The sequence below is a fragment of the Triticum urartu genome, chromosome 1A (genome assembly GCF_056163025.1).
Source record: "Triticum urartu cultivar PI428250 chromosome 1A, HENAU_Tu73, whole genome shotgun sequence".
Classification (NCBI taxonomy): Eukaryota; Viridiplantae; Streptophyta; class Magnoliopsida; order Poales; family Poaceae; genus Triticum; species Triticum urartu.
Window position 1 is genome coordinate 73542137 of NC_141873.1, and position 24833 is coordinate 73566969.

The window sequence follows — 24833 nt, forward strand, 5'->3', positions numbered from 1 at the left end:
TTTAGGTGTTTTTATGAGTTTATTTAGGGTTTGTGTCCTGCTCAGAAAGACGAGGCGGTGGCGGTTCCCTTGACATGGAATAAGGTTCTCCTCGCCTAATACGCATTCTGGTGACACATTTAGTGTCGTCAGATGGGCACATGAAGGTCTTTCTTCGACAGATCTCACAGAATATGATCGATGTTAGTCTTCGGTCGTGTGTACAGACACCTGTGGAGCTTCAACAAGGCTAAATAGGTCATGGCCAGCAGCCTAGCCCATGAAATTTTATACAACATACATTTACTCCCGGGCCTTAAAACAACAGCCCTAAGCTATTGTCTTCTTGTTGACCCGCCCACTGGCGCACTATGTACAAGTTGGATCATTTCTATCTATAGTTCTTTTTATCTCCTTTTTTGCAGGGGTCTATATTTCTTATTATCAGGTTGTTGTTCCGATGCATTGTTTTCATGGGCCTTAGCACGATGTCTTTTTGACTGTATAATACAACAAGTTTGGCATGACTCCGATGAAGGAGAGGCGACGATGATGACGCGTCTTTTGTTTTTGAATTTTCACCGGGGGACCCCCCTCCCACCTGAATATATTTCTCAAACCCAACATCCAATACAATGGTACAAATGTCGGGGAGGCAGCAGAGAGAAGGAGGCAGGGGGAACCCCCTTCAGCTATGTTACATGCAGTGTCGTACTACTCACGCAGGGCCAGCAGCCATGCATCAACATGTCCACGATCCGCAGAGCGAAACCAGCCGTGCCAGAGGATGGCATCGTCACGGCAGGCTTTCAAAGTGGCGGTCAGGGACGGCGTTTCCTGCCTGAACACAACCGCGTTTCGCCGCTTCCAGAGGTGCCAGCAGCATAGCTGCACTAACGCATGCGGCGAGGCTGCGCCGACCGCCATGGAGGCGTCGAAGAGGTGCAGGGCACGCACAGAGGCCCCTGAAGTGGTGAGGCGCAGAGAGCCCCAGAACGCACGCGCGAAGGGGCAGGCGAAGATCAAGTGATCAGGCGTCTCCAGGCTCGCCCCACACTCCGGGCACCCGACGCCCAGCAGCTCGACGATGTGTTTCTTCAGAAGATTGTCCCGAATGTGGATACGGCCGAGCGTCAGCAGCCAGGCGAAGAACCGAACCCTGGAGGGCGCCGGCGATCTCCAGAGAAAGGCGGCGTTCTCCACAACCTCGCCGCCTAGGCGGAAGAGTCCATAGGCTGCGCTCGACGACAGTCGCCCGCCTTTCTGATCACAGAGGATCAGGCTGCGATGGTCGGCTTCGCCCTCGCCCTCCCCCGCCCCCCCCCCCCCCCAATGAGTGGGAGCAGGAGAAGGCGTTCCCGGGCAGCAGCAGTGGAAAGCCGGGGCACGAGCATCGCGTCCAGCCCAAGGTTGCGTACAGCCCAGACCGAGACCTCCGAGCACGTCGCATGGGAGGCCAGAGCCGGGAAAGCACACCGCACGGGCCCACAGGGGAGCCAATGATCCTCCCAGAAGGCCGTCATCCTGCCATATCCCAGCGAGACGCGAGTGAGAGCGCAGTAGACAGGCATAAGCCCTCGAAGCGCGGCCCAGTGCTCGCCAGCAAGCCCCGAGCTACGGGGGTCCAGAAGAAGGCGCTCCCCCAAGGTGCCCCGGACCCAGGTCGCCCAGCGAGACAAGGAGATAGAGTGGAGTCCGTGCAGGATATTCAGAAGGAGGGCGTCATTCTGCGTGGCGAGGTCACGGACCCCCAGGATGATGCATCTTTGACTCGCTCTAGTGATTATAGTCGTTGTTAGGTGATCTATTTATTTATATGTTCTTTGCACTGCCATAGTATAGCATGATAAATAGATATAGAAAGTTTCATGGGAAAAAGAAGCGAGTCGATCTACCGAGCTTTCATGCAGCCCCCTTCCACTCCCTCTTCCCACTCCACCGGCAATCCAACTATCCAAGCCTCTTCCCACCTACCTCCTCTGCTCGTGGAACCCCGTCTGAGCACGAAATTCCCGCAAGGAAAGAAAAAAGGAGAGGAAAATCTCTCCCCCAGGAGCCGTTCGGCCGAGCCTTTCCTCCCTCAGAAACCCTAATCCTCCCCTCCCCTCCCCTCTCCTCCCTTCCCCTCTAAAGCCGCCGCTCGCAGCGATGACGCCGCCCTTCCGCCCGTCGCCCTCCTCCACCGCCCCCGCCCCGCGCGGCTGCGGCGGCGAGCGCTGCGCCTCCGGCCGCGACGCCTGGCCGCTCCACCACGTCCGCCACAACGACGTCTTCTGCCGCCTCTGCTCCTCCTGCGTCCTCCTCTACCACCCCGCCTCCTTCTGCTCCGCCTGCCTCCTCCTCCTCCACACGGACGCCGCCGCCATCGCCGCCGCCGCCGCCGGGCAGGACCCCCACTTCGACCCCGCCGTCGCCCCGCCGGGCCCCACCGCCGAGTGCTCCAATTGCGGCCTCTTCGTCGCCCATGTCGCCTGCGTCCCGGACCCCGTCTCCTTCGTCTGCCCGCCGTGCGCCGCGGAGGCCGAGGGCCGGCCCTTCACCTACGCGCCCGCCGCCCGTCGCGTGATGGACGAGCGCGCCGCGCGGATCCTCCTCGTCGCGGCCCGGCTCGCGCACGAGTCCATCGGCCGCGCCGCCGCCGCCGCCCGCGAGGAGGCCGAGCGCCGCGTCCAGGAGGCTGCTGTCGCGCGGAAGCGCTCGCGGGAAATGCTCGACGCGGCCTTCCGGGCGCTCGAGGAGGAGGCCAGGGCCGCCAAGATCAAGGAGGAGGAGGCGGCGGCCAGGGAGGCCAAGAACAAGAAGGAGAAGCCCGCCGCGGCCCAGCCGCCCAAGAAGAAGACCCCTAAGAGCAGCGAGTCGAGCAGGGACAGGGATAAGATGCTCAAGTTCAATGCCATGCAGCAGCCGGCGCTGGCATTTGCTGCGGCAGCGGCTGCCGCAGCCAGCTCAATGCCGTTGTCAACGCCATCGTCGACCCCACTGTCAAACCCAACACCCAAGGAGGACAAGAAGCCCATGAAACTGGAGGAGCAGCAAGGTGAATAACTACCGGAATACTTCAAATGGGCAGCCAATTGTTCTGTTCAATAATCAGTATTATCATTCTTGCAGGTTCAACGGACACAGTAGCAGATGACGATGCGAAGGGGTTGTTTGGGACCTTGCAATCATAACGTTGGGGTACCAAAATCGCCCGTCTGTTTGATCTGCTTCCATTTGTTTGTTGTTGCTAAGTGAACCGCAAGGAGGCTTTGCTTGAATTTAATGAATCCCTATCCTGGAACCACCTCACCGTAAATTCTAGTCCTGTCATGTTAGATGATCCTCTTATTTATGTAGCTGCTTCACCTCCGTGTCCTATTCCTTATTATACTCTATTGGATGATAATTTATCGCAATCGGTCTTCAGACTTGTAGATCGAGGAAACCTAAGCGAGTCAAAACTTTATTATTCCATATAACTACACAGTTCTTTCTTTTTTGTCATTTGGCATAATCTTGTTGAGTGTGCAAGTTCCTTTGCAATATTGTGTAAATCCACCAAGTGGTCGTAATCTTTATCCCCATTCAGTACACAATGGAAAATCAAAGAAGTGGTGTGATGGCAGATTGAAAATTACCCAGAGCATAGTACCATTTCCTGAACATGACTTGGTATAATGGCAGGGTGGACATTTGCCAAAAATAAAATGTGCAGGTCTTGATACCCTTGCACAACTCATCCAAATCCTTTTCTGGCACAACACATGCAAACTCTGTATTTGAGCACTCTTCCACATGTGCTAAATTTTGCGAACTGTTTACATGATTTTCCATGCCTCATGAGTCATGATCGAGCATGTCTATTGTTTGTTGTTTGTGTAGTTGTAATATACTCCTACCTGATATGCTCATAAATGATGATGTTACTCTGGAAGTCTTACTTAGGCCATTTTTTGGGGGGGCTTATGGGTGGCTTCTAGAGTAGAATTTTGGTAGTCATCCATAAGCCCCACCTTACTTGCTTAACAAAACTGTTGGTGAGGCTCAAATCGTATTGAGGCCCCACATCCTGGTGCCACCCCTCCGCAGCAGCTTCACCTATGCTGCTTCCTCGCTAAGCTCACCATTGGTGTGGCACTGCCCCGTCACCATTGCTGGCCACATGAGGCAAGAGGCATGCCATAGAGTTCAGTATTTTTTGTGTTTGAAATCAATGTTTTAAAAAAATGGTGTGGAGTCAGGTGTTTCAGGATATGCACATTGTGATCCAACAATTGGAAGTTGTAATTCATCTTCATTGAAAGCCCGTATTTGGTGAGTGGAAAGCTTGTTACTTACTTTATTAAATGATCACTCAATTTTTAACACATGCTTCTGTCATCGCCGTCCTCATCTCCCGATGGCGAACTCACGGTTCAAAGCAACCGGGGTGAACTATTCCGCGCACAAGAATAAAATTGAACAAATTACACACATGAGATACCTGTGGTTGAACCAATCGAATCAAACCATGAACAATTTGGATGCCTGAGATTATGGATGGTTGAACCAGTCCAAATCAAACCAACACCGCAACAAGCCAAAATCTTAGGGAAAGAGCCCAGAAACCCCAAAGAGAATCTCTTCATGTTTGTGTCAACTCAAACCCCCCCTATGGCACTACCCGAAACCCTTGCATGAATACAGTGCACCAATAGCATCCCCAGTTTTTTTTTTTTTTTGAGAATTCCCAATGGCATCCCTAGCTAGCTCACTCTGCCTTCTCTCCATCTTTGAATTCATTAGAATCCAGGCGGGTTGAGATCCAACGAACAAATATGACTATGCCTAGAGAACTCCACACTCAGTAGAAAGTACTCCCTCCGTCCCATATACTCCCTTTTTTTAAAAAAACTATGATGATTTTTATAGCAAATTCGGAAACTATACACCCTAATGGAGAAAAATCAAAAGTATCACCCCGTTGGTCTCTTGTAGACTTTTCGGCCAACAGTTGGCCAAAAAGGACTTTTCGGCCAACAGTTGGCCAAAGAGTCCCTCTTCGGCCAACACTTGCTCTACTTTTTAGAAAATTCATATCAAATAGGATTTTTAGTATTTTAATTTGATTCTTTTTGCATTAGATTAGAAATTTTATGAAGTTTCTGTAGATATCAAGTTTGACTAGATTTGAAAGTTTGAATTTGAATTTTCATGAATTTTCTCAAATCACTAGATTGCCTATAATTTGAGCTAGGAGTATTCTTTTTAGATGATTCTTTTTGCTACTGGTTCTTTGTGACTTTGTTTATCAGTAGTAATTAATTGATGAATTTTAGGATTATTTAAAATTAGGAGGCTGAAATGTCCCTTTTCGGTCAACAGGAGGCCGACGGGGTGATACTCTTGATTTTTCTTCATTAGGGTGTATAGTTTCTGAATTTGCTATAAAAATCATCATAGTTTCAAAAAAAAATCCTTCCTTCGTTTCAAATTACTCGTCGTGGTTTTAGTTCAAATTAGTACAGTACATGTTAAAAACGATTTTTAGGGGATAGTCCCTGCTCCTTCTCACATGTGTGGCCAGCAACCGATCACGGCAGTTTTTGGAAGGCATCTCTATGAACCATCGCGTCCCTTAGAGGCGACTGTTGCCATTGTATATAAGCGTTCATTCATCATCAATAAAGTACTGTTCGAATCATTTGTTCCATTGTCGTACTCCACAAGTATTGATTGAGGGATTTGTCCTGATTTTGTTGGTGTTTGGGTTGGGGAGCTCGGGTAGAACACGAGGCTCGTTTCACGCCCATGAAAGTTCAGTTTGGTGAAGGTTATGAGTCGTGTCGGCTGAAATTTAGTAGATGTATGCACTCTTGCCATGAAGCGGCTTGTTATTTCGAGCTTGCTCGCTCCCAGTACGAGCACGCTGCGGGAAGAGAAGATTAACATAACCTCCATCAGCAGCAATTCAGATTTGCCCATCATTTGGGGAAAATCGTCGTAATACAGGGGACAAAGTAACAAGCTCATGTGATTGTAAACCACGTACATGAGATTGTTGCGCTTTATTCACATGGTTCCCTGATCCGCTACAAGGATAAGCATTGGTTGCGTGTTGCCTGACTTCATTCAGTAAGCATGAAGTTTTGGTAGCTGAAAACATACAAACCGCACAAACAAACTGGTGGTTTCAGACGAGAAACGAGAGGCCTAAGGCGTCATGTCCCATCTATCCGATCAGCTAATCTAACCTCGACAGAAGAATCATTCAGTCCATCAGTTTCTTTAAGCAGCTGCAGTTTCCTTGTCGCCATCGCTAGCTTGCACCGTCGCAGTTCCTCCATCACCGTCCCAAGGTTATCTGCCCCCTCTTTCCTGGCGAGCAGGACTATCCTGATTGCGATCAACTTCCTGCACACAAGTCGCTTGACTGTTCTCACTTTCAGAAGGTTGTGTGATTTGCACCGCTGCAGTTTCTTCCTCGTCATCAGAAATTTCCATCACTGCAGTTCCTTCATACCCGTCAGAAGTTTCTCTGCGCACTCTTTCCTGGGGAGCAGGACTATCCTGAGATCGATCAAGTTCCCGTATACAAGTTGCTTGACTGCTCTCAGCTTCAGAAACTTGCGTCGCTGTAGCGATTTCGTCTTCATCAGATGGTCCTCTAGGCTTTCTTTTCTTGCAAGCAGGACTGTCCTCATCGCTATCCTCGTCAGCGGGAACTTCACTGCCATTTTCAATGTTGGCTTCCCGAACATCAAGTTCTCTGGGTTCATTGTCACTGGTTGATTGTGGACCCTTGAAAAGTGAGGTATCTGGAGAACTGCCGTTGGTGGCGGAAAGCAACGCATCTAACTGTGTTCTCACAGAAACTGCCACCGCGATTGCATGGTCGCATATCACAGAGTCACTGGGTGGGCAATGAACAACATTTGCCAGTGCCTGGTAGTAGCGAAGCAGCGCCAAAGATGGCGGTGCCAATCCCCTGTCACGGCAAACCTTTGCCGACTTCATTGCATGTTTGCAAAGGTTTCCCTTCCTTGACCAGCTGCAGTCACACAATGCAAGCTCAGAACCTGGGTTCAGTATGGCATGGGACTTCTCCTTGTGTTTCTGGCAGACCACTCTAGCACAGTTGCCTTCAATTACAATATCAGAATCCGGAATTTGCAATCCCTGCTGCCATGGGTTTGGACCAGTTTTCCACTCACTCCTCCAGTAACGAGAGAAGCTGTCCTTCCCAGAAAATTCATCCAGCCAGCAGTACGAGTGAACCTTCGTACCCAACTTATGAACCAACCAGTCTGCACGCTGGTAGATGCTTTCATCTGCCTCATTCAACAGCCGAAGTTTTAGCAGGTGATGGTATCTCTCAATTGCTGAAGCTACCTCAGCAGTAGCCAACGGGTTGGTCTTCAAGATGTCCGTCCATGCCCCTGGAAGATATTGAGATTAAATGGTTGGATAAGAGAACTTATCAAATACCCTGTAACAAGTAAAATCCAGATATTTTGGCTAGAAAAGCAAGGTACATGGACCAACCAAGTCTTGGAAGCCATAGAGCTTTGAAGTAGTCCACAAAGCCAGAGCAATCAATAAAATCTTCCAGGAAGGCCTGAAATAATTCTATATCACCATTTCCTCTACAGATGCTGGATATTGCCTCCCCGAGTCGTTTAGCCATCATTGAACGCCTCTCAAAATCTGAACACTTGCTCATCAAATTTTTATGCCAAGCGTGACGGACACGCCATAAGGAAATCAACACCGGGCACTGAAACACTTCCCTGTTCAGCAAGCAATATACTCAGGCACCACAAACCCAGGAAGCAGTACACTGGCAGAGAAGCATTAGTTACCTTATAGTGCGCATATCGGTCAAGGGATCATCAATAATGAAGCCACCCAACTGCCACGTCGGGTCTTTTGTACGAACTCGATCATATAGAGCACCCATCCATCTATGTATCTCACCATGTGTAAAATTGGGAGTGATGATCCAAGCAACAGGAATTGCATTTTTCTGCTGGTCGAAAACAAGGATGCTATGTACAGGATACTGCAAAATGGCAAACAACGATACTACTAAGAAATCAAGCAAACTAAAGTACTATGAGAAAACAAAAAATGAACCAGATGACATTGACAGACCTTTAACTTGTTTGTTCCAAACTTTGAATCAGAAGCCAGTAAACTGCGGTTGCCATACTGAATCATCTGCTGTAGCTGCCAATCTGTCTGAATGCCCAAGACAAAGGTATCATTATCAGAAAAATCTTCATAGAAAAATACGCAGTCCTGGTTATTTTCAACCCATTTGTTCATACTAACAGCATCGTCATCATCAAGTTCATAAACAGAACGCCGCATTTTTCTTTCCAGCCTCCTAACATATCTGTGAGTAAGAAGATCATCACGATTTGATGGTCCTCCTTGCTTTTCAACCATTTCAGTATGTCTCTGCATTATGGTCTCGACAGGAATACCAACATAGAGCAAAGACATAACTTCAAGAAGTAATTCATCCGATATGTAAGGTGCAAACATTGCCTTCGTCCCTACAGCCATCTTGTCCATGGGACCATGACATGGTGTGCCTTTCTTATCTACATGCTTGTTGTGGTTATATATCACAAGAGCCAATGATGGTTCAGCGATCAAACGCTTCACAATAAAATGGCAAACACACCCCCTCTTTGTATTAGGGCGACCAGCGGGTGTTTTCCTCTTTCCGCAAGAGGATCTGCTAGGCCGGACAGCACCACCCTTTCTATAATCATCTGGACCAAAAGAACACCAATACCTGCATGGAATGGTGTCGCCGTATTCAAATATTCTGTTTAAATTCTAGCATCTCAACTAGGAAACAGCTAAAGCCAAAAGCATCAAGGACAAGGCACACAACCAGCCACTCACACAACATGTGATGCATAAACACTAGGCATGCTTCCATTTACTTACAGAATATACTCAAGTATCCCGTCGACTTTTGGTTTGCAGGTCATGGTTGGAGAACGCCTTCTCCGTGCCTCAACGTGGAATCTTGTCGGGCATGCTTTGTTGTTTGATTCTCCTCTGACAAAATCACCCACCCTAGAAAACGGAATGAGTGCAAGCCTGTCCATTGAGTCCTTCCAGCCCTCCACCATGGACCACGTGATATCTGCTGCTGAAAACTCCAATATGGTTGGGTTCTGAACTGGAAGGGTGAGAATTTCATCCCACCTGGTCATCTGCAAGCACAGAGTCATCGCCCTTAAAAGGATGAAAACAAAACCAAATAGCTAGAAGATGACAATGTCACATCTATTTCTTTTTATTGAGACATGGATGGAGAAGTTTTGGTCCATTCAGAGAGGACATCATAGACTTAAGATTAAACAAACCATGCATGTTACAGTCAGATGTGTCTTGTTGTGCACACGTTTTCAAGTGTAGTTTGTGATCTAATGGAACAAGACCGTAGTTGCATTCCAAAATCTAAATACAAGTGAGCCACAGCCTTCACGCACTGGAAAAACAGAAGTATGAAACCTCGGTCTAGTTTGTAACAACTTAGACATGACTAGTGACCAACCATGTAGATTGTCCCTTTTCCTCCATCTATGTCAATAATAAAATGTTTGTCAGACACGGCAATCAAGGGCTAATTTCCGAAAAGCTGAGAAAAGCAGAGATATGTGCGGAGTTGCTATTCAACATGACTCTGTTCCCACATGACATTCTCGCAAACAGAGGCACGATGCAAATCACACAGCTGCCATGGAATCGGAACCGAATCGAATTGGGGCGTGACATCCTAAACGACACTAAGATCATAGCATGAATCAGTCGGCCGTCGAGTAAACAAAATGTCTCTTCCTAGGGGCAAATTCATGAGGCAAGGCAGGATGACACGGGGATTGTCAAGATACAAGCTAAAGTCAAACAGATAACACCTCACTGGCGCTGCTCAGCACCTCTACCCTGAGCAACTAAACAGAATCTCCATGGAAGCCTCGCAAGTATCATCTCGCCGCCCCTAACTAAAGTCATGGCAACCGGAGGCGTTTCCGGCCTCAGACGTCGGATTGGAACCTAATTTACCTTGGCGCCTGGAGAGGTCTGCCGGAATGCAGAGCGCGGATTGCAGCCTGCCCTGCCTGCGGGGCGAACGGCGCGGAAGAGCCCTGCGTGTGCGGTGTGTTGGCCGGGCCGGCGAGGAGGCCGTCCGGCCGCCCGAGGGGCTAGGGTTTGGGAAGGGGGCGCTGGGGTTTTGGGTTGGGGTAGTTTTCGGAGGCTGCGAATGCTGCGGGGAGCAGGGGAGGCCTCGTGCTCGCAGGCCGCTGGGGATTTCTCCTTTTTTTTTCTTTAAGGTTCGCGTTTTTTTTGTTGGAGTAGCTGGTAAACGTTGTTCTGCGGCCGCACTGATCAGGGCGAGTTCCTGGGTCACGGATCCTACAGTTTTTGAAGCCCTGCCGTGTCGACAAGCTTCGGCCTTTGGCCTGTATGTAGTTTTTGGACTGTTTGGAATGTAATCAGAGACGTCCAGGATAAAGTGCTACTTTTGTTCAGTTGTTCGGGAGATTGTCCAACGTATTAATGATTTTGATGCGTGCCAGTACACTCACCAAGGTAGAAGCCTACGCGAGCACCCAAGGAATACCATCAAAAATGAAATCCTCAAAGTCTAGAAATTCAACATGACCGTGACCGCGTCCGATGCCGCGTGAGCACGCGGCCGCCGCCGCTCGGATCGGCCGCTCCGACCACCTCCGCGAGCGCCGCGCCCGGATCCGGCCTCCTCCGAGGCCGCAGCTCCTGGATCCGGCTTCTTCCAACTCTTCCCTACTCTCCTGCACCCGGGGGGTGCATGACGAGGGCATGAGATCCCAGCCGCGTTCGGTGCCTTCCCCGGCGCCGGCGACCCTTGCCCGGTTGCTCGCCGCATCCTCGGCCACCTGCGAACTCCGAACGACCCTCCCTGCTCCGTCGCTCGTCTTCTTTGAGCTGGAGCCGCCACCACCACCACCTCCTCTGCTCCTGGCGGCGCCCTCCGTCCTGGATCTTGATTTGCAGCGGACTCCTCCACCGCACGCCTTCAAGGTCTCTGTGGCCCCTCCGGAGCTCCTGCTGGAAGGGGCGCTGCTGCCTGTGGCGAGCCCCTGCTCGGTCGTCACGGCCATTGCTGTCGGGGAGGAGCCCTCTCTGCCTTCAGCGCTTGCTCCGGCGCGGCCGGGCTCTCAGAGCTCCAAGGAGGTGCTCGCTCCCGACGCCGTTGTGCGGGCCTCGCGGCCGCCGCTGGCCGTGTCGTGGGTTTCCCTCGCTGATGAAGTCTACAACATTGACGACGACGAGGAGCTCACCCTGCTGACGCCATTGGCTGCCAGATGCTCCAGCGGGGTGAGCGATCCGGCTGCTGCTGTTGTTGTTGCTACTGCTCCTGAGGCATCTTCGGATCTAGGATGGGTGAAGGTGGGGGGCCGACGTCGTTCGGCGTCGCCGGCCTTGGCTCTGGCTCCACGGCCAATCCCCGCTTGGCTTCACGGTCGCTGCTGTAGATGCCTCGTCCGTGGCCACCGTGATGCGGTTTGTAGAGATCCCTTCCGATGCTCTCGTTGCTTGGAGAACGGTCATCGTGCGTGCAACTGATGCAACCCATGGCGTCCTCTCAGTTCATTGGCATGTCATGTCGTCCCGCCCGTCTCTCGCCCTGGCACCCAACAACATCCACCTCCTCCTTCAAGAGAGGGCCAAATGAAATCCACGCTCCCCCTCACTGCGCTTCGCCGTGGGTCTTGGGCGTCTGTGGTTTCTGCTTCTGCTAGCCCGACAACCCCATCTTCTATGGTGCTTCAGACCGCCCTTGCTGATCAGACCGGGTTGCTTCAAGGCTAGCAGGCACGAATTGAGAGCTTCCTGGAGCGGGCAGAGGCTGCTTTGAGTAGGCTCTCCCTTGTGCCGGCTATGTTGCAGGCCACACTACAGCCTCTTGGTGTGGCAGTTGTTGACTCCACGGAGGTCCGGGGGACAGAGCCCTATGGTTGTTTCTCTCCTCGTGTTCGGGACAATTCACCATCGGTGTCTGCTTCTTCCGTTGCGTTGCCTCCCGCTGTGGGCGAGTCCATCGTCGGGCTTGCGACTCCGGTGTTGCAACTCATGCCCGAGCTTCGGGATATATGTTCGAACCTTGCTTCGCCTATGTCCTTGGAGCGATTGGAGGTGGACTCATCGACGACGTTGTGTAAGGAACATGTTTCATCTCTATCATGTGAGCAACTAAAGGTGCCGAAGTCGATTGTGTCGCTGGTTCCTGCGGTGGAGGATGTTCTGTCAGTGGTTCCTCAGGTCGATGATGTTGATGTTGCCAGTTGGTTGGTGCCTGTTCCCACGAGCCCCTTGGTTGATGACAACGACACCAAGAAATTCAATGGGTTTTACGATTTTCTTGACAAATGGGTGGCTCACCAGCCGACATCTGGCAAGACAAGTGACCCTGCAAAGAAGATGCAAGTAAGGAGAAACCAAAGAAGAAGAAAAACAAGAAGTGTGGCGCCATCCGAAAGGCGTCTGTGGTTTCATGATGGAGGGTGGTCAGTTTTCGTTAGTGTGCTTGTTAGGAGTTTCATTGTGTTTTTCAAGTGTTGAGGGTTGCGGGTGTTGTTTGTTTAGAGGGCCGCTTAAGCGATTTTGGTGTTTCCTACTTTGCGAGTAGTCCACATTTGGGAGTCTGTATCGGTTTTCGCCTGGTTTTTCGTAAATTAACCGGGCAATTCTCTTCTTCTTAATTAATCAATCAGGCAAATATTTTTGCCTCCGTTTTGAAAAAAAAACTTTGAAGCCGATAGATTAACGTAGGTAGTCTAGGGACCTGGATGTAATTTTTATTATTTCTAGTATGCATTGTAATGTCAAGATTAAAGATGAATAAACTGGAAGTTTTCTCAAAAAAAAGAGAAGATTACGGCCGTCATATTTGGCTGGGAATGCCACAAGATCATGTATCTGCACCTCTTAATATCCTTGAATAAAGTTGCATGATCCTCAAAATAATACAGTAGTAAAAGTTGTATGCATACATGTTTTATTGTTTACAAAATCAAGGTAGGCGGCTGCCCTACCTTGCCATATGGCCTACGCAAAACAAACAAATCCCCCATTGCCCAGGATCTTCTCTCCCTCAGGTTCCACATTAATATAGTTTTCTTAAGAGAATTTAGCATTTCAATTCAGTTCAAAGGTGGCCAAAGATCCAGGGCATTTTTTTTGCTATAAAGAAGTAACCGCAGAAAATCTGGGAGTAACCCCAAAGAAAATTACACGGGGAAAAATATCAGAACCAATAGTCAGTCACAAAACAATGACAAGACAGCAAATGACCGTAAGACCATAACCCGAGATAACAAGGATCGGAGAAACATGTCAACTCAGAACAGCCGAACAATACACTGTGTGAATCCTAAAGTTTCCTCTCTTCGTTGGTTCAGTGTTCTGTGTGTTTATGATGTGGTTTGTCACTCCAGGAAGAAATCCACAAAAATTAGGGCTCATGAAGCAAACGAAGCAATTGCGTCCATCTCTTCTTGCAGCAGCAGCGCTTCGATGAAGACGTCCAGGCTCTCTCCCTCCATGACGTCCACTATGGAGTGGTGCGTGACCCCGACACGATGGTCGGTGACACGTCCTTGCGGGAAGTTGTATGTTCTGATGCGCTCGGACCTGTCACCACTTCCAATCTACCAGAAGGTTAGGGCTTAGTGATCCCATCAATTGCATTGATATGGGAAGCTAACGAATAGTGAGGTACCTGCTCTGATCGGAGCTTCGACCGGTCTGCATGGAGCCTATGCCTTTCCAATTCATATAGTCTTGCCCGGAGAACTTTGAGAGCCTTGGCCTTGTTCTACAGAGATATAAAATTAATGGAGCAGACTCATTTATCAACACATAATAATGGGCATGAGATGTACAGACAGTTCATTGGGAGTGAAGCAATCTTTTTAAGTTTATGGATTTATGCTAATGACATCAATGCTATGAATGGACAAGCCAAAAAAGATGGGCCACACAAGTATACATTTTCTGACTTGAAAGGGAAACCTATGGCTTTCCAACCTGATGTTGTGATCTCTCATCTTGTATTGCAACCACTGTTCCAGTTGGAAGATGAGTTATCCTAACAGCACTATCAGTCGTATTGACAGACTGGCCTCCGGAGCCACCTGATCTGTAGGTATCAATTCTCAAGTCCTCATTACGCAGTTGGACATCAACCTGCACTTGCAGAAGCCATGTTTAGAACTACTAGTCATGCCACAAATTGCAGGGATGAAAAGAAAGAACTTCAGAAGAAAAAGGCTCTATCAAAATAATGGCTATAGCCAATTCCGACCTCATCAGCTTGAGGAAGAACAGCGACTGATACAGCACTAGTGTGCACACGTCCAGATTTCTCAGTTACTGGAACTCGCTGCCATGAATTGTGTTTAGTCAAATAACTGAAAGGATGAGAAGGCCAATTTGATGGATAACAGAAAAATGGCTTGTTATTAACTTTTCATACCTGAACTCTATGAATGCCACTCTCAAATTTAAGCTTCCCGTATACCCCAGGACCTGAAATGGTCCCACTAGCTTCCTATGTATCGAAGAAAATGCAAGTTAGAACTTCAGAGGGATTCCGTATGTACAAGATGCAAGTTAGAACCTAGCGCCCCCGCGTCGCTCCCGTGTGGGCGACTCGGGCGGAACCTGCAAAACCTAGCCGCCGCCACTAAAAATCCGGCCGTCCCCCTCTCCGCCGCCGCCGGACGACGCCATAACGCAAAGCCGTGAGGCTGACGGCGGCGACGGGGACCTTGCTGCGGCGCATGGCTGCTCTCGGGCACGGCGGAGCTCAGTCCTGAGGTCTCACGCGTCGGTGCTCTGGCTGGCGCTCCGGCACGCCGCGGCCGACCTCGGTGCCCTGCCTTCTGCCTCTGTCTGCACCGGCTGCCTTCCGGTTGTCACCTGCGGCCAGTCGGCGCGCGACGGGCGTCCTTCTCCCTTAGATCCAATCGGGCCTGCGGCTCCCGTCCGATTTGTTGCTGCGCCTCAGATCCAATCGGGCGCGAGAAGCTGGGGCACCCACGGTGCGCGTGGCGGCTGCGGCTGCTCGGTGGCTGGCCTCCTTCCTCGGACATGAAGGCGGCGACGGGGCCATCCCCCTCGGCTTGAGGGCCGCGGTGGGTCTGCGCAGGAGGCTAGGGTTCATCTGCTGCAAGTTGGGCGCGACTCGGCTCTTCCGGCCAGCTAGGCCCTGGCATGGGGTCTGTGTTCGCGTCGGCGTCGACGCACGAGGTGTGCGGTGACCATGGCGCCAAGCAGGCACTAGTCTGCCTAGCCTTGGATCGAGCTTTGCTCGGTTCGGTGCCTGCATTTGGAGGCTCCGCGTGGTGTGGCAGCTTCTGTTCGTGGGCAGGCTGTGGCTTCCTCTTCTACATTGCTGGCGGAGGGCGTCTTGGTGGATTCCAGGCTATTGGGTGGGGGTGGTGACACAGCCGGTGAAAGCCGAGCTTCGGTTGCGGTCAAAGCCAACGACGGCAGTGCTTTGCACTGTCCCCTTGTTGAAGGCGTCGTGTTGCTGTGCTCGCCTCCTTGCCTGTCTGTGATGCTCCGGAGGAAACTTCGGCCCAGGTCTCCTGGGTTAGACGATGGTGGCGCTCAACGTCACATTCCCTCATGAGGGCCTCGTCTTGGAGCTTGGCTTGGCTACAGAGACCAGTGGTTGGAGGTGGTGCCGTTGATGTTTGTGGGGTGGCGGCTCGGTGGTGGTGGTGTGGCCGGCTCGGGGTCGACAGTTGTTTTGTGCTCTTCTTCGGTGGTGTTCGTGCGGAGTGCTTCTTGGTGCATCGACGGTGCAGTGTCGTGGTTTGGTCTGCTAGGCGATGCCCTTCGACTATGCTGGTGGCACACAGGTATCGTGGCGTCGTCTCGGCCTCGCGTGCCCCTTCGAATGTGCCCCTCGACACAGGTGGTGTCGCGGCGTTGTGCAGTCTCGAATGCGCGGAGCCTTTCGATTGCGTCGACGATGCAGTGTCGTGGCTTGGACTCGGCTGGCCGATGCCGTTCGATTTCACTGACGGTGCTCTTTGGTGTGTTGTGTGGTGTTGAGTTCTCCCTCATTGTTCTCCTCTGTTACGTGTGTGGTCAGTGTGTTATTTTGCTTTATCTCTACTCCTTGTGCCCTCTGTACTTCTGGTTCACTTGAACCTATCTTGCGACGGGCTGCAAAGCCTTATAGGCAAAATGAATACAATTCAGGTGGGGAATTCCCCCCCCCCCCCCCCCCCCCCCCGCGTGAAAATTCAAAAAAAAAAAGATCAAGGAGATATTTATGGTGTAGTGATAAACCATGTGCACATTCACAACAAGGAGTTACCCACAGAGTTGTAGTACCTTGTATCCTTTTACAGCAGACTCCATTATGTCAATAGTATCAAATTTCCACCCATTATTTTGGGAATACTTCTCATACCTATAACATAGAAGAATCAAGTTAGTTAATAAGACAGACCAAGGGTCACAACAGACATTTGATCCGGCGAAACATGAACATCCACCCGACATTTTGAATATATCCATAGCAAACAAAGAAGCTTCTTCTCCTCCAGTTCCTGCAACAGTATATCATCGTCAACCACTACTGGCCTGATGAAAATGAGCAAACACAAGCAGGCAACTAAAAGGACGGATTATATTGATGGAGAGGGCAGGGTCTGTCTTACCTGCTCGCACCTCCAATATACAGTCCCTCTCATCAGCTTCATCTTTCGGAAGCAAAGTTCTGAACAACTCATGCTGCAGTCGTTTCTCCTCCTCAACAGCCTCAAGGAGCTCCTCAGCTGCCATTTCACGCATGTCTTTCTCTTCAACGGAGTTTGTCACCAAGGATGTCAATCCCTCAATTTCCTACTAACAATGAACAGACTGTTCACAACTTTTCATACCGTAAGTCGGACAACATACAACGTGATGGGATCTTCACCTTCTGCTTTGATCGCAGCTCCTTGATCAATTCAATGGTGCTCTCCAGCTTGTGGAACTCCTTGTTAGCCCTCGAGTATTCCTCCGGTGAGGCAGCCGGCTGACTTCATTAACACCACACCCAAATCAAACCAAAGATCACAGTATGGCTGTGTTGGTTCTTACACTATTCTGTTTTGACACCTTACCGCCTTAGGAAGAAACAGAAGTGTACAAGAGGCATAAAGAGGAGGTCTTCCATCCGAAATTACCTGGTTGATTTGCTCCTGGAGGTATGCACTCTTCTGCTCTATCAATCTCATTCTCTGCTCCATGATCTGTACCAGGTTTGCAGGCAGCTGGTGGCTCATGTCTGGTGCAAAATTGGGGGAAAGCAAAATAGTGCCCGAATCAAATAAATGAGATCAAGTATTGGACTTCTTTCTCCCTCCTCGAGCCAGAAAGGTTTCTCCTCTTGGAGCGGCGGAAATGTCAAAAGAGAGGCCTAGACATAAAATACGCAAATCCGTAGCGGATACACGGCGCAGTTCTACTACCGCACACAAACCCCAAGCTAAAGGGGGTGGAGGAAGCGGAGATAGATCATACTGCAGATGGAGCAAGGAGAGACGCGGGAGGTGCTCACCGGCGGTGGAGTACAGGCGGGGAGTGCAAGGGCGTCTCCACGCCGCCGTAGGAGGTGCAGCGGCGGCGACGGTGGGGTGAGGGAAGTGGCGGACCCGCCGGAGCGCGGCGAAGGCGACGGCGCCGCATCGCCGTATTTGCTGCTGCATCGAGGTGGCTGGGAACCTAATGCTGCCTGCCTTTCTTTCTCGCCCTTCTCCGGGGGTTTAGACTCATAATTCCGTCTTCTACATGGCGTTTACGTAGTTTGTGCGATCTCTTTCGATGCCGCTTTCAAAACATTCTTCTCATTTCTTTCGGGGCTAATAGTTTGGGCCAAGTATCCCGTGAAAATGGCTTTTCAGTGAAAATGTAAAAATTCCTATCCTACACTGTTGGATTGTTGGCGGACGTCCTGGATTGAAGGTGGGACTGCTAACATCCACTTGAACAGAAATTAGCAGATAACCCCCTTTCTCTCTTCATCATCAGGTAATACGGCTTGATCCTTCGTTAATTCTTGAATCAGAACGTCTTCATCGTCTTGAGCGTCACCGCCATTTACACCTTCCACAGCCGCATGGCCCCTGCCCTCAGCCGGCCGCGACCGGCCCTCTGGCGGCGCGGCGTTATCCCCACGCGGCCTTAGCTCAGGCTCTTTCACCGCGCAGAGGCGATTCCGCGACCGCAGCTCACCCCACGCGACGGTGGCTCGACGGTTGGGTGGCTGCCCGTCACACATCGGCGACGGTGCCTCGATGCCTCGAGCGACGGCAACTGGCGTCTTGGACACTGCCCAACGAACTGGTGACTCGACGGCCACAGCTCCGCTCACACAGGACGATGACTCAGCGACAACATCTCCACCGACACACAACGGTGGTTCGGAAACCACGCAACTGCCGCTGACGATACGACTTCGTGGCCGCGAGACTTCCTTCCGCACGATGGCTTGACAGCCGTGGTTATACCTCAGGCGACGATGACTCAATGAATTTGGCAGCCAAAGCTCTATAGTCACATTCTGCAGCAGAATTCTTGCTTTGTACTATGAATTCAGAAATCGTATCCGAATGTTGCATTTGTCTATTGATGAAACGTGTAAGCTTGCTTATGCAGTTTGACTTCAGAAGTTGTATTCATTTAAAAACCACACCGTGAAAGACATCTAATCTTTAAATGTATGAAACTATGAATTCAGTTATCTGTAAGAGAATTTATGGATAGAGACGCAGCGAGCAGAGGGAGAGTTGCCGTCAGCAGAGGGCCACTCCCTAACGATGGAAGGCTCATTCGGACAAGCGGAGGGCAGGTCGCGGCCAGCTGCGGGTAAGCGCCGGCCGAAGGTGCATGGCAGCGGCGCTCATGACGATGAAGACGATCTGATCCAGAAATTAACGAAGGGTCAAGCCCTATTGACATGATGATGAATAGAGAGAGGGGGTTATCCGCTAATTTTCGTTTAAGTAGATGTTAGCAGTCCCACCTTTAATCTAGGACGTCCGCCATCGATCCAACAGTGTTGAATAGAAATTTCTAGATTTGCACTGAAAAGCCATTTTCACCCGATACTTCGCCAACAGCCTGATGACTTTATTTCTTTTGTGGCTAATGATTTGACCTTGTTAATCAAAAGGGGATATTGCATCATATCGAATGAAACAAAACAAGACCATCCGAACTTTAAAATCATAGCAATTTATAATTCATCGTCTGTCAAATAAATCTCGATGTTCTTCAATTCCTCGATAAATAATTTGCATAAGACTGTGCATGCATAAAAAAACAACTTTAGTTCGGTCATCATATCAGACCAATTGGCATAATAATCGTCGATATGATGATTTTGACCGAAAATGTCATTATTGTAGAGTCGTCATAGGCCCCTCTGCTTGCAAAATTTATGAAGCACACTTTAAATCGAGTCCACGAGCCTTCATATTTAGAGGCGGGGGCGTCAACATGGAGTGACCTTCATCTCGAACCACTCAGATGGGAGAGAAGTTTCAGCCTGACCTCTTCCTCTTGCGGGCAGCCCAGACAATGGTGCAACCGCTTTCACCCCTGCCAATGCCGCAACCACTTTTCTGTTGGAAGCCAATTAATGGTCACCGTCGCGTTTCACATCCGTTTCCCCCACCAGCACATGGCAAATCCACCCCTGTTCCCCGCCGGAGCGCGTCCATTCGCGGGTATATAGATCCTCATCGCTCCCAACGTCGGCGCCACCACGCCCGCCCTATCTTCCCTCATCGTTGTAGCTGCTACACTCACCCTCATTGACCATTGAGGGAGTCCTGGATTAGGGGGTGTCCGGATAGCCGGACTATACCTTCGGCCGGACTCCTGGACTATGAAGATGCAAGATTGAAGACTTCGTCCCATGTCCGGAAGGAACTTTCCTTGGCGTGGAAGGCAAGCTTGGCGATACGGATATGTAGATCTCCTACCATTGTAACCGACTCTGTGTAACCCTAGCCCTCTCCGGTGTCTATATAAACCGGAGGGTTTTAGTCCGTAGGACGGACAACAATCATACCATAGGCTAGCTTCTAGGGTTTAGCCTCCTTGATCTCGTGGTAGATCTACTCTTGTACTACCCATATCATCAATATTAATCAAGCAGGAGTGGGGTTTTACCTCCATCGAGAGGGCCCGAACCTGGGTAAAAACATCGTGTCCCTTGTCTCCTGTTACCATCCGCCTAGATGCATAGTTCGGGACCCCCTACCCGAGATCCGCCGGTTTTGACACCGACATTGGTGCTTTCATTGAGAGTTCCTCTGTGTCGTCACTTTTAGGCCCGATGGCTCCTCCGATCATCAACGACGATGCGATCCAGCGTGAGACTTTTCTCCCCGGACAGATCTTCGTATTTGGCGGCTTTGCACTGCGGGCCAATTCGCTTGGCCATCTGGAGCAGATCGAAAGCTACACCCCTGGCCATCAGGTCAGATTTGGAAGTTTGAGCTACACGGCCGACCTCCGCGGAGACTTGATCTTCGACGAATTCGAGCCGCAGCCGAGCGCGCCGCACTGTCACGATGGGCATGATCTAGCTCTGCCGCCGAACAGTGCCCTGGAGGCCGCACCCGCATCAGCTCCGACCCTTAATTCGGAGCCAACTGCGCCAATCGAGGATGGGTGGTTGGACGCCGCCTCGGGGGCTGCAATCTCTACGGCGATCGAGCCGAACACCAGCCCTATTCTCTGCGAAGCCCGTGACTCCAAGGAGCCGGACTCCTCTCCAGACTCCGAGCCCTCCGCGCCCCTACTGATCGAACCCGATTGGGCGTCGATCATGGAGTTCACCGCCGCGGACATCTTTTAGCACTCGCCCTTCAGCGATATTCTGAATTCACAAAAGTCTCTCTCTTTATCAGGAGAGCCCTGGTCGGACTATGGTCAGCAAGGTTGGGATGCGGATGATGAAGAAATTCAAAGCCCACCCACCACCCACTTCGTAGCCACTGTCGATGATTTAACCGACATGCTCGACTTCGACTCCGAAGACATCGACGGGATGGACGCCGATGCAGGAGACGATCAAGAACCAGCGCCTATAGGGCACTGGAAAGCCACCTCGTCGTATGATATATACATGGTGGACACCCCAAAAGAAGGCAATGGCGATGGAACAGCGGAGGATGACCCCTCCAAGAAGCAGCCTAAGCGCCGGCGTCAGCGGCGCTGCTCTAAATCCCGCCAAAGCAAAAACGGTGATTCCGGCACGGGAGATAATAACACCCCGGACAGTGCCGAAGACAACCACCTCCAGCAAGATTCAGCACAGGAGGATGGAGAAGCCAGCCCTCATGAGAAAGCGGCAGACAGAGAGGTCGAGGGCGATAATTATATGCCTCCCTCCGAAGACGAGGCAAGCCTCGACGACGACGAATTTGTCGTGCCGGAGGATCCCGTCGAACAAGAGCGATTCAAACGTAGGCTTATGGCCACGGCGAGCAGCCTCAAGAAAAAATAGCAACAACTTAGAGCTGATCAAGATTTGCTAGCCGACAGATGGACTGAAGTCCTTGCGACCGAAGAGTATGAACTCGAACGCCCCTCCAAGAGCTACCCAAAGCGCAGGTTGCTACCCCGATTAGAGGAGGAAGCACCTAAACCTACATCACCAGCGTATGATGCGGCCGACCGGCCACCCCGTAGCCGCGACAGAGAGGCCTCTCGGCCCTCCACTCAAGCCGCACCCCGACGCAGCTCAAAAAATACCAAGGCACGGGAAAATGCGCCAGACCTGCGAGATATATTGGAGGACAAGGCAAGGCAAACAAGATCGATCTACGGATCGCGTGGGCGCCCTACGGCACGAAACGGTAATCGTCACTCCAGATACAGTAAATCCGGCCGGGCCGAACACAGTAGACAAAGCTCGTTTGAGCTGCGTCGTGATATAGCCCAATACAGAGGTGCCGCACACCCACTATGCTTCACAGATGAAGTAATGGATCATCAAATCCCCGAGGGTTTCAAACCCGTGAACATCGAATCATACGATGACACAACAGATCCTGCGGTATGGATCGAGGACTATCTCCTTCATATCCACATGGCCCGCGGTGATGACCTACACGCCATCAAATACCTCCCACTCAAGCTTAAAGGACCAGCTCGGCATTGGCTTAACAGCTTGCCAGCAGAATCAATTGGTTGTTGAGAGGACCTGTGAAAGAACATGCGGTGCCCCCATGTTTGGTTTTGGTAATTGATGATAATCTCTATGGACTAATGATTGCCTTGAGTTATATTTGAAGGTTTTGTCCATAGGCTTTTCTTGGAGTCCATGTGTTGGTTTCAAGGAGTTTATGGGTTGACCAAGGTGCTATTAAGGAATTATCCAAAGCTTGGTCATGTGAGAGTTGAGCTTATTGCAAGCATGTCTTGAAGAATAAGACTGTGTGATCATTCATGTTTACCTTCAAGACATCATCCAAATGAAGAGAGTTGGAAAGATTCAAGGTTAATCAAGACTGAGTCAAGAGTGAATCAAGTTGATCAACTCACAAAGCGTAGAAGATGTACCGAGAGGGATCAAGTGATCCCATGGTTTGGTAAGAATTGTCCATTGTGCTTTGTGTACTAACCCATGGTCTATGTGAGAGTTCTACGTGGGGTTAGGTACGTGTTCATGGGCTTGTGTCAAGGGGAAGATATCACTCAACCCATGGAGATGATGACATCAAGTGGTGATCGTCATCAAGATTGCCATGTGCAAGTTCAAGTGGATCATCGCGAAGAGATCAAGTGCTTGAAGCTTTCCGTCCATTGTGGTGACAATGGACTTGTGAAGATGTGCCGAAGAGTGGCTCACCCATAGTGGACTATGGGGGAGCAATCATCTAGTCTTCATCGAGCCAACGCAATCAAGAAAGGTGGTCCAACTTGAGGGAGTCAAAATCGTCATCATCTAGCTCAAGTGGACCATGTGCAAGGCAAATGTTTGCCCTTGATAGGTTTTCTATTTTACCGGTCTCATGGTGGTAGTTTGGAGACCGGGTTATAGGATCGTTTGCCGTACTATCAAGGGGGGCTCTCAAGTTGGTAGCTTGATCGTATCGTTAGTAGAGAGCTCAAACCATTGCATCCTTGCATCAACTTTCTTGGTTCTTGTTTGGTTCTCTTTGTGAGTCTTAGAGCTTATGGTCATCTTGATGACAAACTTGGTTTCATCGAAAACGGAGTTCGCATCTGTCTTCTATGATGTTTTCGGTGTTGGAGGTTTTACCGGTCTTTTCCGAGGAAGGGTTCTCACCATTTTCTTATGGGACTTTTCTCATTTGCCTCTTATTGATATTTCTTTGAAGATTGTGTTAGCCCTTGTCGCTAGCTTTCCAACAAACTTGGTTTCATCGAATTCGGAGTCCGTTTGCAAAAGTTGCGGCAGTTTTGGTGTTCTAAAAAGGCTGCAGCGGTACTACCGCGAATTGGAGCGGATGTAATTTTTTACTACCGCTCCAGAGCAGTACTACCGCGGCTCCTATAGCGGTTGTACCGCTCCGGTCCAAAAACTCGTCCCAAGTCTTGCGGTGGTAGGCCCGGATGTATTTCTTTTAGTACCGCTCGCAAGCAGTAGTACCGCTACCATTTGCGGTACTACCATGAGGTCGAGCGGTAGTACCGCTCCGGCGGTTTTTCTGGCCTTTTGCCTCCTCGCTTTTGTTTTTCAAAGGGGTACTTCCGCCCTAGCGGTAGTACCGCTCCTTGGAGCGGTAGTACCGCTCTGTGCGGGCTGTGAGCATAACGGTTGGATTTTCCCCCACCTATAAAAAGGGGTCTTCTTCCGCAATGAACCTTAACTTTTAAGCTCGTGTTCTTCCCCCATTGTTGACCTTCTTTGAGCTTGCTAACTCTCAATCCCTCCATGGATTCTTGCTAGTTTTTGAGGTAAAAGAGAGAGGAGATCTAGATCCACATTTCCACCAATCACTTTCTCCTCTATGCGAGGGGAACCCCTTGGATCTAGATCTTGGAGTTCTTGGTGTTCTCCTTCTTGTTCTTCCTCTCATTTTCCTCCCTAGCATTAGTTGCTCCGGTGGGATTTGAGAGAGAAGGACTTGGGCACTCCGTGTGCCCTTGCCATTGCATTTGGTGCATCGGTTTGAGTTCTCCACAGTGATACGTGGAAGTGAAGTTTGAGAAGCTTATTACTCTTGGGTGTTTGGGCACCCTAGAGCTTGTTCCTCTTGGGTGCCTTGGCGCCCTAGACGGTTGGTGTTGTTCGGAGCTCAATCATTGTGGTGTAAAGCTCCGGGCAAGCGTCGGGGTCTCCAATTAGGTTGTGGAGATCGCCCCGAGCAATTTGATGGGTACCGGTGACCGCCCCCAAGGGTTTCCAAAGTGTACGGGTTCGGTGACCGCCCCCAAGGGTTGCCATTTGTACGGGTTCAGTGACCGCCCTCAAGGGTCCCTTAGTGGAATCACGGCATCTTGCATTGTGCGAGGGCGTGAGGAGATTACGGTGGCCCTAGTGGCTTCTTGGGGAGCATTGTGCCTCCACACCGTTCCAAACGGAGATTAGCATCCGCAAGGGTGTGAACTTCGGGATACATCGTCGTCTCCGTGTGCCTCGGTTATCTCTTACCCAAGCTCTTTACTTATGCACTTTACTTTGTGATAGCCATATTGTTTCTTATCATATATCTTGCTATCACCTAGTAGTCTATCTTGCTTAGCATAAGTTGTTGGTGCACATAGGTGAGCCTAGTTGTTGTAGGTTTTGTGCTTGACAAACTAACCGCTAGGTTTATTCTGCATTTGTTCAAGCC

At 50.4% G+C, this 24833-nt stretch overlaps 3 protein-coding genes and 1 pseudogene across 5 annotated transcripts; 2 read left to right on the forward strand and 2 right to left on the reverse strand.

The window, feature by feature from the left end:
* The first annotated feature begins 1926 nt into the window (after positions 1-1926).
* LOC125547548 (uncharacterized) lies at positions 1927-3460 on the forward strand. The gene is made up of 2 exons (XM_048711377.2): positions 1927-3016; positions 3091-3460. The coding sequence occupies exons 1-2, from the start codon at positions 2128-2130 to the stop codon at positions 3150-3152; spliced, it is 951 nt and encodes a 316-aa protein (XP_048567334.1). The 5' UTR covers positions 1927-2127; the 3' UTR covers positions 3153-3460.
* Positions 3461-5947: 2487 nt separating this feature from the next.
* LOC125529330 (zinc ion binding protein) lies at positions 5948-10350 on the reverse strand. The gene is made up of 6 exons (XM_087547532.1): positions 10030-10350; positions 8905-9176; positions 8095-8746; positions 7803-8002; positions 7486-7730; positions 5948-7379 (listed from the first exon to the last, which is right to left on the reverse strand). Exons 2-6 carry the CDS (start codon positions 9174-9176, stop codon positions 6301-6303), a joined length of 2448 nt encoding a protein of 815 aa, XP_087403658.1. The 5' UTR covers positions 10030-10350; the 3' UTR covers positions 5948-6300.
* A 294-nt stretch (positions 10351-10644) lies between these two features.
* On the forward strand, positions 10645-13466 carry LOC147990094 (uncharacterized; annotated as a pseudogene).
* LOC125547572 (Peptide chain release factor 1) lies at positions 13224-17785 on the reverse strand. Of its 3 annotated transcripts, XM_048711397.2 has the most exons (11): positions 17573-17783; positions 17199-17299; positions 16949-17047; positions 16689-16872; positions 16529-16577; positions 16360-16438; positions 14486-14560; positions 14315-14392; positions 14038-14196; positions 13730-13825; positions 13224-13658 (listed from the first exon to the last, which is right to left on the reverse strand). In XM_048711397.2, exons 1-11 carry the CDS (start codon positions 17718-17720, stop codon positions 13470-13472), a joined length of 1257 nt encoding a protein of 418 aa, XP_048567354.1. In that variant the 5' UTR covers positions 17721-17783; the 3' UTR covers positions 13224-13469. The 3 variants fall into 3 exon arrangements, with proteins under 3 accessions (XP_048567354.1, XP_087403663.1, XP_087403672.1); XM_087547537.1 differs by having other exon boundaries at positions 16360-16577; positions 17573-17785; XM_087547546.1 differs by lacking the exons at positions 14315-14392; positions 14486-14560 and having other exon boundaries at positions 17573-17785.
* Between the last annotated feature and the right edge of the window lie 7048 nt (positions 17786-24833).